At 34.6% G+C, this 21,115-nt stretch overlaps 1 protein-coding gene across 3 annotated transcripts; it reads right to left on the bottom strand.

The window, feature by feature from the left end:
• Positions 1–8,118: 8,118 nt before the first annotated feature.
• Positions 8,119–20,895, bottom strand: LOC110853563 (probable serine/threonine-protein kinase DDB_G0272282). Of its 3 annotated transcripts, none has more exons than XM_035854613.1 (7): positions 20,285–20,895; positions 17,663–17,803; positions 17,222–17,378; positions 16,830–16,943; positions 13,833–13,952; positions 9,671–10,210; positions 8,119–9,357 (listed from the first exon to the last, which is right to left on the bottom strand). In XM_035854613.1, the coding sequence occupies exons 1-7, from the start codon at positions 20,330–20,332 to the stop codon at positions 8,444–8,446; spliced, it is 2,034 nt and encodes a 677-aa protein (XP_035710506.1). In that variant the 5' UTR covers positions 20,333–20,895; the 3' UTR covers positions 8,119–8,443. The 3 variants fall into 3 exon arrangements, with proteins under 3 accessions (XP_035710506.1, XP_035710507.1, XP_035710505.1); XM_035854614.1 differs by having other exon boundaries at positions 13,833–13,940; positions 17,216–17,378; XM_035854612.1 differs by having other exon boundaries at positions 17,216–17,378.
• Positions 20,896–21,115: the final 220 nt, after the last annotated feature.

Below are 21,115 nucleotides of genomic sequence, written 5' to 3' on the forward strand. Positions count from 1 at the left end.
TCATTAGCAGACATTAAGTAATTAACAAAGATTGTAATTAAAGCCTTCTTCTTCTTCCAAAGTATTTTCCACTCTCATGCTGGCGTGGGTTGAGAGTGAGTGAGTTTAGTAAAATACGACTGCTTTCGTACAGAATATTTTCCACGAAGGGAATGAATGAATGAGACGAGGGAGGAATCAAAGTATAGGTTTCGTACAGAAATAAATACGTATTTTAAAGATGTGCGTCGTGAATTTTTCGGGGAAAAACATTGCAAATTGAACGGAATTTTTGCAAATTTTGGAAACATGTTTGTTTGGAGAGGATGGAAATTAGCACGACATACAAACCTGACCCTGTAATTTAATTTGTAAAAGTTGTTCAATTTCTATTATGGTAGATAAGTCGTACAAAATGCAACTATGTATTTAATTTATGTAAAAATTTACTCTAATTTGATTCGGAAAACTGGTCGAAGGAATTTGTTTATTTTTCCTCCGTGGTGTATGTACATTTTACTCTCGTTTCTTGAAATCAAGAAATTTACAGGCTTTTATAAGTAATGATTTGTCTATTAATTGTGTCTAGGTTAAAAATTTTGTGTTTTACCTCAATTTTTATATAAATATTATTGTCTATTTCTAAACATGGAACGTCATTTTCAGATCATTTTCACAAAACCACAAAAATGCAACATTTTTATACAGTCGTGTCCAGTTTTTGCTAAAAATACAAATCTTTGTCCCCAATAACATTTTGTCCTAATTATTGTCTTGCTCAAAAGTTGTCCATCCCCACTTTAAAATCCATCCATATACACCTGTCAAACTAAAATAACAACTAACCAACTTCAACGAAGCACACATCAAGCAAGCAAATCGGATCAACTCCAAAGAAACCCGAACCTTCAATCTGTTGCCCATACCATAAACTTACCGAACCGATCGTCTCATTTTCCTCCTCCACGAAAAGTACAACAGTAGTGATGCGATCTCGTAATTCCTGCCACGCCAGCCACCCCAGCGTATTTAGAATGTATTCCTCTCCTATTTAAGCCGGCTTTTCCTCTTTGTTTCATTAATTATTATTTTCATTAAACTTCATTATCTCCTAGACTTTGATAGAGTCGACTTTCTCGGAAATTTCTCTTCTCCGGGTTAAAATCCCTTTATTATACAAATTGTAGATTCTGTCCTTCCAAAATAAAATGGAGGACCCGTTTCTAATTAATTTGTTAAAACACGGTTGTCCTCCTCCTCGTCGTTTCACTCATGAGATGAATACGAGAGCAATCAGCAAACACATTTTCCACCATTCTCGGTCCACGAAGAAAGCTGAGGAGAAGGTGGAGAAGAGAGGATTAAATAAGGGCCAAAAATTGAGGGAAATTGCATACATTTCGTAAAAGAAAAGCAGTTATTTTGTCGAAAAGGGAGGCGTCATCTGAATTATTTTAAAAGTGTAAATATGTTTTTAAGCACATTTTCCGGCGTTGAAATAGAGCTATTTTTTTCGAAAAGTTGATTTTAGAATGTTAGCTGAGCAATGAAATGGAGGTAAATTAGTAATGTACTTTTTTTAAGTAAAATTTTGTTTGTTAGAAAATATGGGTGAAATTTTGGGAATCGATTTGCACCCATTTTTTTTCGAATTTTGCGTTGTTAAAAGTGCACTTAAATTCCACGACTTGAAGAAACTCGATGAAATGGCCAATTTACCAAAAATTTGTCTCAAAATTTCCCCCATGTTGCATATGGATGGCCTTTTCGTATAAGGACAGGATTTCTCCGTCCACTCCACTCCATCCGGTCGGAAAATGAATATTCATGAACTGTGAACTGGAGAAGGGATTAGTTTCCGTAAACCTTTGCCCTCTCGCTGGAAATTCTCCTAAGAGATGCTTTAGATGCTCATTTAATAATTGTGAGCAGGAGAAAGTGCTGCGTCGTGCGGGAAGAATGTCGCCATTCCATCGACGACAGACAGATAGACAAGTTCCGTAACAAAATATTACCGTATTTTGTTACGGATTGGTCAGAAATTTAAATTTCGAGGGGAAAATGTGTTACCATTTCGATGCAAAATTAATACCACACTATTCTAAATTGTACTTACAATAGTCTCTCCTCGGTAATATGTTTATTACCGCATTTATTTGTATTTTAATTTTAATACCAACACGCAAAAAGTCCCATCTTAATGACATATTATCCACATATTTAAATACATCCTATTGGAAATTACATAATAAATTGGGGTCAAAATTACCCTCATCCTTTCCGCACGACCCTGACGACTTGTGTCTCGGAGGAAGAAGCACTCTACCGTTTTACTTTGATAAGAAGATCGCTTTTATTTTCGGAGAGTGATCTTAGCCCAGAATTTGTGACATAGTCCAGTCCCGCCCGGGTCTTGTCGCATTAGGCGGAATGGTTACGCTTTTAAGATTTGTTAGCTAATTGTAATAAGTGCATAGTGTAAGTAAAAGGGTGATGAAAATGGGGTTGAAAATAGGTGGGAAAGAAATTCGATCGGGGGAGGAGAGAAATTGTAATTTTGTAGCGTCGAAATTATTTTTTTAATAAATTTTTAATGCATTAAGAAGAAATTAGGTAGAAAGTCCAGTTGGATTACATAATTTAGTGAGGTTAACATTAATTTTTTACCGATTTACCACGGATTCGGTCTCACATCTTGGTTAGTATTATTAACAAAAAATGGGCAGACTGCTCGCGGAGTCACATCTACACATCGGTAACAAATTTTTCTATTTAATTTTGTGACCGACTTGTTTTTAGTTTGTTTCAGATTGGTAGAAAAATAGGAATTTTAGGATAAATATGCATTACTCTTTCATGTCAAATTACTTACTACCACGTGAATGTTACAATATATGCATTGTTATCAAAATCGGTGGACCCCAACCACTTGGTTTATTTGTACAGTTGCCCAGAGACCACACAAATATGTACCACGGACAATAACGTCTCTATACAGTAAGTAATTTTCATGTTATGCAAGAAGAAATAAATCAATCCAAAATTAAGGTTGGTTTAAGGTCATCTGGAGCACGCCAAGTAAGTAGAATTTTAAGCTTGTACACAGAATTGTCAAGTTCTGTATGTATGTATGTCGTCGAGAAATATCGACGAATGCTAGGTTTCTAAGGACTGACCAACTCTCTCCGGGGACAACTTTGACTTGATATGTTTTACTGCAAATAATGAATGCATTGTTTAAACTAGGGCAGTAAAAGTGGAAATTAGAGGTCCAACAGAGAATGGATACTTAAACAAATGTGATCTTTGGTCGTGGGTTGGGTCAGTTGGTCAGATAATTTAAGAAATATACGTACTTATGTCAAGGGAGGAATTATTACTTATGTAACTGTCGACCATCCATTATTTGTAACGATTTTTTGGCTTCTGGATCATAAAATTCCTAAATTGTTGTCTAAGAAAGTCATAAAGTAGTGAAAATTCTCATTTTCATTTGATTCCCTATTATTGCGACAATTCAACAAATTATTTACATATATTGTACATTATTTTCATGTCAATCGTTTGCGATTTACTTTACATTTTTTCTAATAACTTAAGAAAATGGACTTTATCAATCTGTATAAATTAAGAGTTACCGATATCTCAGAAATACATAAATAAATAAAACGAGTCTTACAGAAGCGACCAAAATTCGCATTGTTACCTTTTTACACTAATTGTAATTAATTACATCTCGTGTAATTCGCATTTCATAAAATTTCGCATGGATGAATTCAATCCGTACATATATTTCCGAAAGTATGCATCATATTCCTTAACTTACAGCTTGGCTTATTGTAAATCAAATTGATTTAATAACTCAGCCTGATCTTGATTGATCCCCAGTCTCACCCGAACATACGTCTCATCCAATCCAACCTGACACAAGCTGTTACACATACAACCAGATCCTCACAGGAGCAACTCTTTCTCCCCTAAAATTTCTCGACGCGTTACTTACCACCCACCCACCCGGGTGAAATAGAGCGTACTCTTAGAAAAATACGGAAACTGCACTCTTAGAAATTTCCTGTAATAAGATTGATTGTTTTACCGGTGATTTTACCAGATTGGTAAAATTTGTAAAATTTTATAAATGTTAACGTTCAGAACCGATTGTGTTTTTACTAATTTCTTTCTGAAATCTGCCATAATTTAGGTAGTCCTTCATCATTTCCGTAATTGTATTTAGGTAATTTAAATGTTACTCAACACTACAAAATCTATCACCGTTTTGTTTAAAACTTTTGCATTAAATTTTGCTTGTACGGATTTATTACCAATTTGGTAACATGTTTGAAAATTATATATATTTTGCTATCAATTTCCTGAAATTCTATTCAAAAGTTCCTTATAGATATTTCCATTACCAAATTGTACAGTTGGCAATTAAGTTGTTTATATAATTCTAAATAAATTTAAATTGGTTAAGTATTTACTTACATATTTCTCATTAATAAAATTTTGCTCCTGATTTACACCAATTTTTACCAAATTTCCCCCCAAATTTTTAAGAGTATCACCCAACACCCGGTTATAAATATTTACGGATCTCACTCAACTACTTCCTCCGCTCGGAAATCGATTAATAACACCAACACAAAAGACGAAGAAGGGGGAGAGAAAGTAGCAAAAAGAAGGGTGTGAGTATCTCCTCATGATTATCGCCATCAGAGCAAACGGGATTTTAACGAGGGGACAATGAGACGAAAAACTAGAATTCTTCCTTCGTCCCCTCCTAACGAACTCCCAAATAAATCAACAATGCAAACTCACACTTTCAATTTTTATGCTAATTTTTCCATTATTTTATACAAAAACTATTCCTGATAAGGAGGCAAGAAAGAAGTTTTAATTTCCTATTCTCCTTAATTCTAAGAGTTTGATTCAATTCAAGAAGTGAAAGTCATCAGCCGCCTGGAATGAAGGGAAAACACAATGAAAATGAGAGGAAGTGTTGGGCAGAATGAAAAATGAAGGGATCATTATTATCATTATTATTTTTTGGAAAAACGGGGGGCTTGATGATACACTTTAAATAATTCGGTGACAAAATTGAGACCGATGGTAACGAAGTTTTTAGGAATAATTCAGCGATTTTAAAATTTGGTACAGCGTTTGTAAAAAAAATTGGTCGCAGGTGACATACTTAAATTTGGTCGAATTTGTTGTTACCGTTTGGTGATAATTAATTTGTTACCGACATGTTTTGAGCGAGATACTGCGCTGTACAACACTAATTATTTCTAGATACACTCAAATCAACTAGTAAAAGAATAGTTAAAGAATAGTAAAACTCCAAATTGTGTAACATAACGGAATTTTTAACGATTTGTTACTTTTAAGGGTAGAAATTATTGTTTACGAAATTGAGATTTGTCGAGAAACTCATTCTAAAATGGTAGAAAGTCTGAATTTTTGAGACAATTATTATTAGGAATTATTCAATGTGTAGCAAAACTACTGCATATCACCGCGAGCGATCTGATATTTGCTAAACTTCACTTTGCTTTTCTAAAATTTAAAATAAAACGTTGAAGCTTGACAATTTAACTAAACTTACCAAATTTTAAACTTGATTTAAAAAAAAATATTTATGAAGCTTCATAATTTTGTCAATGAGGCAATTCACGCCCTCCTTCGTAACTACGTCCACAGCGTAAAATCGGTAAACTTACAAACGTTTACAAACTTTTACAAAAATTGCCAAGGAAAATCAGTTTACAAACTTTTGTAAACTTACGCAGCTCAGGGGCGTCTTTTAATTTTGTAAAGTATTTTGTAAACTCAATTTGGGGAAGAAAAAAAATTGTTCGATACAGAAATTTGGCATAGAGGTTGCTAATGGCTCCTAATGAAAGAATATGAACTGAAATTGACAAATTTTTCAAGCCGAGGTACCCGACGGGGTGACCCATACCGATTTTTCAAAATCATCCAATCGAGCTGAAATTTCGTATAGAGGCTGCTAAAGGCCCCTAATGGAAGAATATGAAGTGAAATTGGTAAAATTTTCACATCCGGGACCCGTTGGGGTGACCCATACCGATTTTCATAACTTGTCTCAAAAAGCTGAAATTCGGAATGGTGATACTTCATAGCTTCTCATGAAAGAATATGAAGTCAAAGATGAACAAAAAATAACCAGACGGGCAATGAGGAAGGGGTACCCATACCGATTTCTGAATTTATATATTTAGCTAAGATTTAGTGTGGAGTCGAAAAATAACTTAGGATTAGAATTTAGGAAGGTTGAATTTGGAAATTTTTATAGGAACAGCCTCCACTGTTCGTGGTATATAGTATATCAATAAATGCAGCTCTACAAATCTTCCATTAATTTTTCTGGAAATGATCGGAATTTTGTTCCAATTATCAGATAAATTTTTACGAAAATAATTGCGAAAGTGAATTCACGGGAAGCTGTTTGTAAACGTTTGTAAGTTTACGGATTTTACGTTGTTTACGTAGTTACCAAAGGTGCGTGAATACCCTCAATATTGTCATGAGTCTCATTATTCTCAAAATTGTCGTCAAGTCAGTTAACCACCAAATCAGTGGCAATTTTGTTCCTATATTTTTCAGGGTGTAGGTTGGAGGGTAATGTGTGCATACGAAGGGAAAGTAGCAGCTTGAAAATTTTCTTGCATTATTCAAGTCAAGTAGTAAAGGCGACAGTGAAAAAAAATCTAAAATTTTTAAATGTAAAAAATGAACACAAAATTATGAAGCTAAATAGTTTTAAAAAAATCCTTATTGAAATTTGTAAATTATTATTATTTAATAAACATAATGTAATAAAATGTTGTATACTATGTTATTTATAGTAAAGTTTAAAAGTCATAAATATTTTGGGAAAATACTATCGATGAGTAAATTAATATTTAGGTCTGCAGGTGTGGATGTAGTAACTGCATAAAATAAGACAATTGCATTTAGAAAACATGAAACTTTTTTGTATAAAGATGAAATTCAAAAATAATTTTGAAAACTGTCAAATTTTGAAGTCCGTTTTAAAATTTGTGTTATAATAAGGAGCCTTATTTTTAAAAGGTGTACATTTTATAAGGTTTTCTTGATGAAAGAAGTACTTATGAAGTAAGTAAAAAGCCCAGGTTTTTACTGTTTTTTCATAAGAAAGTGTCATTTATTCCGTGAAAGTGAAAGTGAGTTTCCCCAATTTTTCTTGTAAACAAGAAGATTGTTTAGCAGCTAATCTGCCCGTATTAAGTTGACTCTTCGACGACGGGTATCGTGCCGTCATGCTAATGCTATTACTAATACCCGGGTATTACTTTCTCCTCATGTGTATAGGGGAAAAAGTTCCCCTTGTTCTTTTTCCTTCCAAACCACTTAGTTTCCCTTCCCCGTCTTGGGAAAAAGACATGATGATGTTAACTTTAACTTAACTCGGCTAAGTAAATGGTAAATGGCTGCTTAAAAAAATGAGCCCGTGTCACGGAAGCCGACAAGCTTTTGACAACTTGTAAAAAAAGTTGTAAAAAAATACCCTCGAGTTAACCTTTCCCCGTCAAGAGGGGATTTGGTTGGGGTTTGGGTACCGTATTTTTGGTGGGATGCGACATAGTTTTGTGCGTTTATTTACATGATGATTACTTAGGAGAAAGTTCAGGGTGATAAGAAATGGATGGAATTAATTAATTGATTGATTGCATTCTATTTTGTAGAATTATGCAGGATTTATTCACTGAAAAATGAATGTGAAAGAGTTTAGCAAAAATTAGTTTGCCATTTTTTGCGAAATTATGGCACGATGTGTAGTTTTGTGCGTTTATTTACATGATGATTACTTAAGAGAAAGTTTGGGGTGATATCAGGCAAAAAATGGATGGAATTAATTAATTAGTTGTATTTTATTTTGTATAATATTCTGTATGATATATGTACTGAAATCGGATGCGTGTAAGTTTTGCAAAATTATTTTGCGCATTTTTTTGCAAAGTTATGAAATTGATTTATGAAATTTTGCTATAGATTTGTACCTCGATTTTCCTTATTAATGTTTGCAGTGGAAACTTTGTAATTTACTGAAATTCGAGTGAAATGAGGTTTTTTATGCAATTTTATGTACGCGGATGCCACATACAAATCTGTATACTTTTATTCAATAGTGACATGATTTAAATGCGTATTTGACATTTAAGTGATACAAATTATTATATTTAGGAATTAATTGCTACATTACACCAATAATTAAAAGGTAAATATTTACTAAACGAAATCTTACATGTCTACCCTAAAAGGACGAATGTATACGAAACTGGGTTCACAATTTGTCAAATATCACGTATTTATGTAAGTATTTTCATAATTAACGATCGTGTTACGTATAAAAGTTTTAATTTTTGGTTGATTTTTGCTCAAAGCTCGTGTAAAAAATGTTCAGAAATTTAAGAATTTTTTAATACGGTCTCCACACTTCCGACTTGCTCGATTGGTCACCACCACCACCGGAAGTTGACGAGATTCCTTTACTACTACCCTTTTTAGTGGAATTATTATTATTATTATTATTATTAATTAGTGGACTAAGACTGTTGATAGCACTCGAATTATTAGATAACGACCTAAAACTATCATGGTTATCGTTGACATCAGATTTACCCAGATTTCTCGAGGAAAACAGAGGAAATCCGCCAATACCGAATTTCACCCCGGGGAAAATTGTCGGGCTTTTGCTTAACGATCTTGACCTGGATCTTGACCTTGATCTCGACCTCGACCTTGACCTTGACCTCGACCTCGATCTCGACCTACTCCTCCCCCTACGCAACTCATTGATCAAATGATTCCTCTGATTTCGCTGCTTTGTGCCTAAAATTGCGGAAATCGCGATACCCGAACTGTGTGTCGGAGTGGGAGAAGCGGGTAAAATGAGACTGCTTGATTTCGGACTTCCCACACAAATCTTGACCTCGGACGATATCGAGGACGGAGACGGTGACCTGCTCGCCGTCGTGCCCCCACTGCTGCTGAGGGCGCGACCTTGACCTTGACCTTGACCATGATCGTGGGTGTGACCTTGTTGCTGGGCTTGCAATTGGAGTTGATGCTGCTGATGTTGAAGTTGCAGTTTGGTCATGACGTTATGAATTTCGGACGACATCCAGGCATTGTTGCAGAGGTGGGAGTACAAAAGTGGGTGCGGGAGGAGGGGTAGGCCCCCACCGGAAATGGAGACGGGGATGTTACCCGGCCCTCCGGACGGGAATCCAGGCCAGGGCAGGTTTACGAGAGGGTGGTGTTGCTGGGATTGCTGCTTGCTGGCCAGGTCAAAGGTTGACATGAGAGAGTCCGAGGAGGAGAGGGAGACACCTGGAGAAATTTTGTAATTTTAGATTATTTTTTTTACAGATAAAGCTTTGTAATGTGTCAAAATTTTGAGAAATTATTGTGTAAACTGTGTAAATTTTGTTTAAATATTTCAAAAACTAGATGCCTTGGACAAAAGGAAAATTATGTCTTCAAACTATTTCACACATCTGTAAATTTGACAGCTTATTAAAGTTTACAAAGGTACAAAACCATCTCGGGCGTAATTGCTTCTCTAATTTCGAAAAACTTAAAAAATTCTACCGATCTCTACAAAATTATTCTTAAAAAGTATATAAAATTTAGAATAACTGACCCGTCGGACGAAACCCGATTTGTCCCGGTGTCAGTCTTGGCGACCTCGACCCATCCTCTCTCCCTCCTCCCTTATTTCCCTTATGAAGTGGGTGTACCGGACTCACTTTCAGCAGCGGTGGCGACCTTTTATTACTCATCCCATTGTTGTTATTATTATTGTTGTTGTTATTGTTTGAAAGTGCCGCTAAAATATGGCTCCCACTGGAAGTTGGCGTCGTTACGGTGTGACCAGATCCAGACCGGCTTCCGCTGCTTAACAGCGCCACGGAGGACAAGAGGGGGTCGTGTGATTGGGATTGTTGCTGCTGGGGCGAGGGTGGGAGGAGGGGTGATGTCAGGGAGGAAGAGGGGGGTCCACTACTCCCCCCACCACCACCGCTGGGGTCATGGTTGTGGGTGTGGTTCTGATTTTGGTGGTGGTGGTGATGTGCAGCCAGTGATTGGAGGTAGGATGGATAACCACCGTTTCCACCGGGGCCACCCCCACTCGCGGCGGCGGCGGCACGTAGAGCAAGCGGCCAGTCGTGAGGGGAAAGACCTGGAATTACATAATTGGAGGGAGGAAGAATTAGTAAAGTTTTGAAAAACAGGAGGAATTTTTAAAAAATGGAGAGTTTGTGGAAATATTACTTTCAAAATTTGAACAATTTGAAACATAAAAACGTGAATAGAAACATTAACCCAAACAAACAGTTTGAGAAATGCAACAATTTTAGAAAAAATTGGAGAGGTTGTGGAAAATTTAATTTTAAAAGTTGAACAATTTGAAACATGAAAGTGTGAACAGAAACATTAAACTTTGAGAAATGCATCTTAATAATTGTGAAATGAGAGAATTTGTAAATTGTAAGCTACAAATGGACAATTTGTTTGCCAAAAATTCTCGAAATTTATTTGTAAATTAGAAAATTGTTACATAAATACAAATATTTCAGCGGAGAAAATCGCTCATTTCGGTTAACTGTAAATTTGGGAAAGTCTTAGTCATCAGTTCAGTTCAGTGGACTTTTAAGCTAAAAATAAATAATTTTGACGCGTTTCAACCAAGTCGTAAATACATAAACCTTGTCATCTGCTCCGATTTGCGAAACGGTACAAAAACTTAAAGATTTGAAACCCAAAAATTAACACGAAAAGAAAAATATTTTGGCACGCTTTATTTTACTTTTGAATCCCATCCCACCAACCGAATCAAGCAGGTGGTCTGGCTAAACCAGGTTTGGTCTTATTGGTACACACTAAATAATCTGGTAGTAATGTATGCATTATGTATGACTACCGAATTGGTAAAACTGGACCAGTTTGGTTATAATTTGGTAGCAAACGTGGCAAATGTAATTCTTATTTGCCAAGAAATTCATATTTTTACCATGTACCGGTAAACTGGTAAACTATTACCAATTGGAAACTCTCTCTCGGTAACAGACTGTTGCCATGCTATTTAACCTATCACCACACCGGTAACAGAGCTACCAAATAAACTAAGATAACTATTACCAAATGCAAAGTCTCTCTCGGTAAAAGATTGCTACCATAATATTTAAACTATTACCACACCGGTAACAAAACTACCAACAAAACATTACGAAACCTATTACCAAAATAAATGAAACAAATGCATTCAAAATGTTTACTACCCGGTAACAAACAGTTCCCGCATCATTTAGAGAGCACATTTCTAATCTGTCACAAGAAATACGACTCAAGTCTCGCTATAATTTTCCGTATCGAAATTCTTTATTCTCCTCTGTCTACTTTTTGCTCTGATATTTACTTTGTTTTCATAATAAAAAACACTTCAGATTTAACTCCAAGTCAGATTTGAACATAGTTTAGTTGAGTCAAGTGGTTGTAAGAGATTTCGACGCCTTTTGTGTTTGCGCAACCAGCGTGTGTTTTGGCTGACGAGATGATCCTGTCACTCCGTGTGGTGGCCTTTCCGGTCTTTTGTCCAACACTTTGTCGTCCCAGCCAAAAAGCCCATTTTTTAAGAGTTATACATACGTTCACTTCACACTTGTCGATCTTATGATTCCATTTTATTTGTCTCCTTAATTCATTCAAACGGTTTGAAATGAAATGAATGCAGTATTGGTGCGAATTTAGAAATGACAAGTTTAGGGATGGTGTCTGGTTTGAAAGTTTGGGTAAAAAATAGAGTACGTAGCTGAATGAGTACATAAATAGTTACGAGAAAAAGATTTGTTTTGAAAATTTACAAATTTACTCAGGTGTTTGTAACTCCTAAATATCGAAATAACTTGTAAACAGAGAGTTGAAAATATATGGGTGAACTTATATATTAGAATTTTGGTAGTCTAGTTAAAAAGGTTACGGAGATAGGTCAAAGGTCATAAAGAATGCTTTGAATGTGTATAGGTCGTAGGATGAGTCAAATTTATAGAATTTTGCAAAGGTATGTATGATCCAGGAGAGATTTTGAGACTTGACAGAAGAGATAAGCCCATATGTAAAACCTACAGTGCAGACTTGATATAGCCCGAGTCAGGCGTAAATCTGTTTTCAAATTTAAATTTTTAAAACTTCGAATTCTTCAATTACGAGCCTTTAGTACCCCATATACCAAAATTTATCCACTATCACTAAATTTTTGTTAGTGCACACATTTTTTTCCCTTGGTCACCAGTATCGACTGTGACCATAACTTTGAAACGAGTGTATATGTTTTCTTAAAACTTTCAGGATAGTATGTTACCAATATTCAATGTAACATATATAAATAAATTCCAGGTATGCGGGTGACTAGGGTCATATGCTTTTGTTGGTCCACACATATTTTTCTCGCTGGTCACCAGTATTGACCATGACCATAACTTTGAAACGAGTGTATAGTTTTTCCTAAAACTCTCAGGATATTATCCTAGTAATATTAGACGCAACATATGTAAATTCCAGCCACGCGGGTGACTAAGTTCGTATACATTTGTTGGTGCACACATATTTTTCTCCCTGGTCATCTTATTGGGTCGCCCAATAAGGTCCTCCAGATGAGAATTTTTTCTTATTTAACTTCATATTGTCCCATTAGGAGCTATTACCAACTTGTCTACCAAATTTCAGCTCGATTTGACGAATTTGAAAAATTGGTATGGGTCACCCCATACGGTCTGTCCAGGTGAAAATGTGTCGAATTTCAATTCATATTCTTCTATTGGTAGTCATTAACAACCTATGTACCAAATTTCAGCTCGATTGGATAAGTTTTAAAAATCGGTATGGGTCACCCCCTAAGGTCCCTCGAGATGAAAATTTTTGCAATTTTACTTTGTATTCCTTCATTAGAAACCATTATCAACCTCTGCACCAAATTTCAGCTTTCTACGGCAATTTTGAAATTTTGGTGCATAATACCCCACCCACTCCGATGACCCCCACCGGTCAACCACTTGACCGATTTCGCCCATCTTCGAACTTAGCTCCTCATTTGACCCATACTACATATGTGCAAAATCTCAAGTCGATCGGATTAGTTTTACGGCAGTTATCGCAAACCAGACAGACAGACGGACAGACAGACGGACAGACAGACAGACAGACAGACAGACGGACATGACGGGTACATAAGCCCTGACTCGGGCTAAAAATTTCGAAATTAAAAAAAACTTGACAAAAGTCCAAGGAGTAGTTGTCAAAAATTTGGAAACCGTAATAATTTTAACATTCCTGCAAAATTAACTTGACACATTAAACGAAAAATTAAATACCTATGTACAGGGTGGTTAAAATGTCACGCCACAATGGAAAATTTTTCGATGGGAAAAATTCGTAAATTTCCATTAGTTACCGAAATTTTCTCTCTAAAATTCAATAATTTACGAATTTCGTCATCAGTTTTCCATCAGTTTTGAAAATAATTATAAAAATCTCAATCCAAAATCTTGTAACTATTGGAGATTTAGAGGGCTTTCCCCTTAAAAAATTTTCCATTGTAGCGTGACATTTAAACCACCCTGTATACGTGTTGCTTTAGTAGTGTAAAATAGTAAAATCGTAAAAAATTGATTATGGCATGGCTTCCAGCTCCATATACAATTTCTAAATTTTTATCAAATATGAATTTCCAAATTTGCTCCATTTTTTTTTTAAAAAAACGTAAAATCATGATAAGAATGTTTCAATTTTTACGGGAGTAAACTTACCAAGAGGAAGTTTGAAGGAGTCGTGCGGCCTCATGGGGTCAATTTGGAAGTTTGGCGGGAGGAGTGGTCTGGGTCCGAAACCGAAGGGCGGAAATGGGCCACCATGACCTACAAAGCAATCTAAAAGAATTAATGCTTTCTCGCTCAAAGTTTTAAGGATTTGTTGCACCATGTTTAATTTTAAATTATAATTAACTTAAAATCGTTAAACTATAATATTTATCTATCCAAAATTTAAGAATTAGGAGCCCGGCGAGTAGAGAGAGAACCATCTATTTTATTAATCATACATGATTAAATAATTATTAAAAATCTCTTATCGGATTCACAATCTCACAATTCTAATTTTTATATTTAAATACAAATTGTGATTAATTAATTGCAGTTAATTGATCGTATTTTCTCATAAAATGATTCTGGGTATAATAAAATTCATTAATTACTTAAAAGCTGCTGAATTACTTATTAATAAACATTAGATAATGGAACGGCATAGTAAAATTATAATATCAGTTTTGAATTAATAAATTTCTGGCTAAGTAATAAATAACGCATATTGTGCATAAATTTTATGAATGCATGCATTCCTATGCAGGAAATATAATGAACGTTAGATAAGCTTAAAATGTGTACTGTTTATTGCCTAAATTTGCCTGGTAATTTTTTTTCTTAATAAATACCCAACTTTGTCCAAATTTCTACTAATTTTATAAATTAATTTCCATAATCTATAAATTCGCAAAACTAAAAACTTGTACAAGATTCCCAAGTTGGTCAGTAAATTTTAAGCGTAAAATGTGTACTGTTTATTGCCTAAATTTGTCTTGTAGTATTTTTTTGCTTAATGAATACCCAACTTTGTCCAAGTTTCTATTAATTTTCTAAATTAATTTTCCAAGATCTGCAAAATTTTGTACAAGATTTACAAATATAAGTTGGTCACTACATACATAAATCTGAAATCGCCTAATACACAAATCTAGCTCTATCTCACCATCCAAGCCAAGTATCCATTCAGTAAAAGTACGTACGTATTAGTATTATATTGACTAAACTCTCGTAATTTCGTCTCGACCTTTTCCCACCCAATATTGACATCCAGTCACTACTGACAAATCACTTTGCTACCCCATATTTCGTAACAGCAGGACAAATGGGAGAGGAAATAATAACTTCATTTCCAGCCTGGAGACCATATAAGCAAGTAAGCAAGCAGCCCCAGATTTTATGACGGGTCGTAAAAACTCCAAGAAATCAGACAGAGGCCAATTGTCAACCGTACGAGGAATGAATGGTCGCTTTTTCGAACAATTCGTCAACTCGAGACTTCTCCTCGACTTGTTTATATGCTCCTCTCGTAAATAAATATTATTACCAAACCAAACCAAGGAAGCCAAAGGAGTGTGTAGTAGGGGTGAAAAAATGTCGTAAAAATGGGGAAAAGTTTTCGAAATTATGCCTATACGTACGTATTCTGGCGTTATACAGGATTATGTAATTGCATGAATGAATCATATCTATTACGTTCTTATTCATCAAGAAACTCATATCTTCAAATTATTCAAGTATGATCGACTTTAGCAAATTTTTACATTTGGTTGCGTAGTTTGACAAGTTCAAAAAACCAGAAAAAATTTGATGGAATTTTATGCATATTTTTAAATTTCTTGAGCACTTTTTCGAAAGAATTTCCTAATTTGATATGCCTTAAAATTTTTAAGAATTTAAATTTTTCAAAATTCTGTTACAAGTTTCCCCTAAAAATACATCATTTCTCTCACACTTTTCTTAATCCAGATATACATTAATTTATAGGAACTTTATGCATACTTCGAAATTTCGTGAACACTGTTTTTTAATAATTTCTAAATTTGCAATGCCCTAAAATTTTTAAGAATTAAAATTTTTCAAAATCTTGTCACAAAATTTCTCAAAAATTCTCTCACAATTTTCTTAATCCACATATATCTCCCCACATTCCTTTCTCCCAATCTCCTATAAAGTTTAGTAAAACGGTCATGACTCTCCTTTATGGGGCCGAGAACCACCACCACCACAGGGCAAAGTGGTCTAGTAAAGTAGTAAAAAGTGTGCCCCAAGACGAGGAAGAAAAAAATTCTCGTAAAAACCTGAGTGTCAATAGAATTCTGAATGAAATCAGTTAACTACTCAGTTACTTATATAACCGTGAAGTTGAAGTTCGTCTGTATGCAGGCAGCCAGCCATATTTCTCGTTTATATAACTTCTTAAACTTGATTTGTGTCATGTATGGGTTTTATTTCATTTCAGGGTTTCGGTTTGGTTTTAGGTTTTGGTTTACTTCTTCTCGAGGTTTATGAGGTTGATCTTTGGCTTCGTTTTGGCCATACGATTTTTTGGCTCCTGGGTTGTTTCCCATCACTTTTACGGGCGGCTCGTGGCTCATAAAATAAAATAGTGTAAGTCTTTCTCTTTCTCTCGAAAAGTTTGGGGGATTGGATTTGAGTGAAATCTGGAATGGTGAGAGATGAAGAAGTATTGAGTGAGAAATGGAAAGTAATAGTTATTTTGAGGTGGATTGGAATTTATGTAATCAATCAGAGGAGGAAAAGAGGAGGGAAATGTGAGATTTATTAGGGTCAACTTTAATAAGTAATAAGGGATTACGGATTATTTACCGAAGTTTGAAAGTTGTATTTGGGAAAATGAAAGAAATTTTGACTTTTAAGAAAGATCAGATTTTAGGGCAGGAAATCTTATTTGTGGTAACATTCCTAAAATTAATGATTTGATTTTTTTGTTTTGTATTTTTGCGTTGAAAATTTGGAAATAAATTTTTAAATTTTTAAAATTTAAGTTGTGTAATGACGACGTCAAATACTAAGTTTAGAGCGGATCAACTTAACTAGAAAAGTAGACCAGATTTCCTAGCTTATAATATTTTCTTATCCTATTAAAACTATGCCATTTTTTTAAAACTAAATATTACGGCTAAATAATACATCAACTAAACTTACGGGATTTGGATCTTGGCTCTCTTGGTCCATCCACCGTGACTTTTATCGCCTTGTTGTACGTCGTCACCTGTGCTGGGGATGAGCCGACGGTAATCGTGAGAGAAAAACTTTTCCCTGTGGAGAAAGCGAGATGAAAAAAACATGGAAAATTTTAGTTGAAAAATTGCATTCATTTTTTTAAATTCTGAATTCGATGAGACTGATAAATCAAAAATATTGAGTCAATTCATTCGGATAGCTTTGTAAATATAATATTTTTACCAAAATTTTAGCAAGTTTACAAACATCTGAGTGAATTATCTCGTAGTGTTTTTTTCTAAATGAAAATATGGCGTTACATTTTACGAAAAATTTCTGGGAGAAAGTAAGCAAAGCCTTTTACTTACACTTACCACGACCAGATCTTCCCACGAAGCGGAGATCGTTGAATTTTGCGATCTGATTTTTCATGATGGCCGTCGCATTGCGTAATTCACCACAGAAATTTTCATCGTTTCCGGCCCGAACGGTGACCAGGGTCCCGTCCATGACGTCGTTGAGACAAATAACCTGTAAAAAGAAAAGGGGAAAGTGAAGAGTTAAATTTGTTCACTTGATTTTTACGAAAAAAAAATTATATTTTGAAATGGGAAGTCATGGCCGAATTTTCGAAACAGGTTTTTGTTCAAATTTTATAAATTAGTTGTTGAAAAACGAATTGATATTTTTTCTTACGAGGTCATAATTTTATTAAAATTAGCAGTCGAATATTTACTAAATTTTTAAGCCTTTTTTGTGAAATAGAAAGGTTTTAAAATTTCGAAAAATTAATGACTGAAATTTGAAATGCTAACCTTGAAAGCGATCGGAAGCGTCTTGTTGGACCTCCAGTGAGACGGGAGGACGGTGCAGATCAGATTTGGGGCACCCGTTCGGACCATTTCTCCCCCTGGGGCTTCCGTTATCATCTCATTGAGCAGCCTTTCCGTCATCAACTATGGAAAAATACGAGTAAATAATGTCAACATTATTGCATCACATGCACGTCAATTAAAAAATTTGAAAAGAATTAAGTTCGCTAATAATCCAAGGTGAGATATGTATTCGAGTTCCTAGTTGTAAAAAATGTTGTCGGAATTGCTGATCATGTAGAAAAAGTCAGATAACACTTTTTGGAGGAAAACCATCAAAATTCAAGATAAAAATATAAAAGAAAAGTATTCGTATTGACGAATTATAGCTTTTTGCGAACCTAATATTCTGAATTTGATAATTGGTTTACCAATATAAGGATTTCAAAAACATTTTGTAAACTTGGAATATTTAGTTTTTGAAAAGTTGTGATTTTGAATATGCAACCCGAATATGGTGAATATGTCCATATTTTATACTTCAAATGAACAAGATTAACGCTTGGAATGAAATTATTGTAATGTTATGAATCAATTGACCGGTTACAGGTAACTTAAATTGTGGGTGACAAAGATGAAAATTCTTTTTGTGAATTTTTGTGAAGATGGGCAAAATAAAAACTAGAGCAGACATATATTTTTGTCGGTTTTGCGTTTTTGCATACCTACATTATATTATTTAATTTACATATTTACAACACAAATTGAAATTGAACGTATTAAACGCCAGTTACGTATTTGTTTTGAATTAAAGATATAATTTTTAAAAAACTAGATAGATGGTATGTACAAAACATAAGCATTTCAAATTTGCATCAGAAATCAGAATTTTATATTTTAGAAAAATTGCAGTTAAAAATTTCACTTTTTCAATTTTTTTACACTTAATAAATTAAATTGTCCAGTTGATGCTTCTTTAAGAAAGTGAATTTCACCAGAAAAATTTGGTTTCGCATTTAGTCAACCATCAATATTTTTCCTTGTAAATGTGAAATATCAAAATTCAAACTAGTCTCAAATAAAGTACGTAAAAGGCTGAAAACTACCCTTCGGATGATCCCAGGCCAACCTACAAAATTTTCTCCCCCGGTCGTCCCAGATGTGGATGGGATCATTTATTCCCTTTCTTTTCACGGGTTTTTTGTTCCGTTTGACTAAACTGGAGTGAAATATGGAACAAGGCAGGATTTTGAAAGTAGGGGAAAGTTTACTCTTCGGGATAAGTGTAGTGAATATGAGACCAGGGAAAACTACGGCAGGGTTTCAAATATCTGTCGGTTTATAAAAATTAGGTCATTTTTTGTATCCTGATTTTGTTCCTAGATAGTTTAACGAAGGAAACATTTAAGGTAAATTTTGGGTGTTTTTTGTTGGGTAATGGCAAAATTGACGTTTTTTTACGTGAAGTTCTGTAGCATTACAAATTATTATGATACACTTGAATTTTTGTAATTTGTAAAATTATCTTGTAAAATTTCAAAAAATAAGGAGATGCTTAGTGTACGCTCGATTTATGCATACTTTGATTTTTCATAATCCATAAATTTCATTCATATTGACACAAAATGCATTTTAAAATGTAATGCCCGTTTTTAAAGTCAAAATATTAAAAGATCCTTAGTTTTTATTTTTTTTTTTAAATTTTTAGTAGAACAAATGCAAATGGGATAATTTCCTGAGCATGTTTCTGAATTATATTTCCAGAATTGTACATATTATTCTCTATTTTATGGCGTGAAAACCCTGCCATGTCCAATTCTTGATTTAGTTACGTTGGATGATGACGGATGTGTATTGTGCGTATTATTTAACCCGGGTGGTGAACTGTGAACCCCTCTTTTCGTTCCTCAATGATTGTACATATTGTTCCACCCTCCCCCATCCACTTCCAAATGCCCGGATTCGGATCACACACACAAAAGGGAGGAAAGAAAAGACCGACAAACGGAGTGCTTGTCGGTAGGAGTGAGTATACATGTGTTAGCAAGTGCTCCATTTAAATTTATTGCACCAGGGAAATGAAGAGCTTTTGGTAGTTTAGAATATTTTAGATTTTTTTAAATTTGTATTTCAATTTATGCCAATATATTTTGTAATTAGCGTTAAAAGATCTATTTATGTAAATATGTACCTGTTTAACAATGGCCTGTTTACAAAAATTTTGTAATTTTGATTTTTCCTGCATACTTGAAAGTTTTTTAAAAATTCTTTTTAAATAAAAAAAAATATTATTTTGTTTTTAAACTTCTTTGTATTTTTAACTTTTTTCTCATATTTTTTGTTCGCAGCATAATACCACTTCAAGAATCATTGACCGAGGAGTATGTGATGATCTGTAACTTCTAAACGTGTGGGAACCATAATAAAGAATAATTTTGGCGTCTTGGATTGACAATTTTATCAAACTGACAATATTGACAATGTTAACAAATTAACTTCAAGTGTTTATTCTAATCTAAAGTACTTAAAAATACAATGCAGAAGAAAGCGGGAATATTTAGCTAAAGAAAATACTTATATGCGACGAAATTTTAAATATGTATGTGCAAATGAATTTGGACTTACCGGCGGTAACGGAAACGGGAAAAATGCAGTAGCTCCGACGCCAACCATTTTTTAAGAATTGTGACGATACTTTGGACGAGACAAGATACCGTAGATAGAACTCTGCTGATGAATATTTGTAAAGTCTCAAACTGCCTCTTATTTGAGATCACATTAGTGTTCAACACATCTCAACTTGCCTCACGTTTTAGATTCCTTTAATTTTTGAATCATACAATTTTCACACTTTTCTTATTATTTATTCCGCTTTCTTTTTTAAAAATTGGCGCTGTTCCGAGTTTTTTGCTCTTAAAAATTTTAAAAGTTTTTTTTCAGTCACACAAAAAGTAGTCTCAATTTGCCTCCTCTCAAATCGGAGAGAAAAGAAATCTCAACTTTTTTCCTTTCACCTCGACTTTCCCTCAATTTTAGCCGTTTATTTAACCTGCCACTCCCACTCAGTTAGTTAAAGAGTGTCTTATCCTATCTTATCTTATTTTGGAGAAAGTTAAGTTGTCTGTTAACCGTACGGTGTGCCTTGTTCGGTATCCGTCTCCCCGTGGCCGTGGTGGTTTTGCTTGTGTGTGCGGTTGACTGAAAAGATGGATTTTTGGTTTGGTTTTTCTTGGGCTGGGATGTGGTTTTGGAAAGGAGGGATGGAGGGATGAGAAAAAAGCGAAAAAAGCCATCCCCCACCGTACAGAACATCACCAGAGTACGGTGGCGATGGTGGTGGTAGCAGTGGTATAGCGGTCGACCGAAACTTAACCAACTTTTCGTATCTTCATCATCATCATCATCCTCGGCCTTATACGAGAGAAGAGAGAAACCGAGCAACGAGGTAAACCAGAT

This window comes from Folsomia candida, unplaced genomic scaffold (genome assembly GCF_002217175.1).
Source record: "Folsomia candida strain VU population unplaced genomic scaffold, ASM221717v1 Fcan01_Sc008, whole genome shotgun sequence".
In the NCBI taxonomy this organism is placed as follows: Eukaryota; Metazoa; Arthropoda; class Collembola; order Entomobryomorpha; family Isotomidae; genus Folsomia; species Folsomia candida.

Bases quoted from the DNA above. Each gene is read 5' to 3' on its own strand.
- LOC110853563 (XM_035854612.1), bottom strand. From the start codon at position 20,332: ATGGTTGGCGTCGGAGCTACTGCATTTTTCCCGTTTCCGTTACCGCCG. The intron at 17,379-17,662 runs GTTAGCATTTCA...TTCTTTTTACAG, and splicing joins CGCTTCCGATCGCTTTCAAG to GTTATTTGTCTCAACGACGT. The intron at 10,211-13,832 runs GTAAGTTTACTC...ATGTAATTCCAG, and splicing joins CTCCTTCAAACTTCCTCTTG to GTCTTTCCCCTCACGACTGG.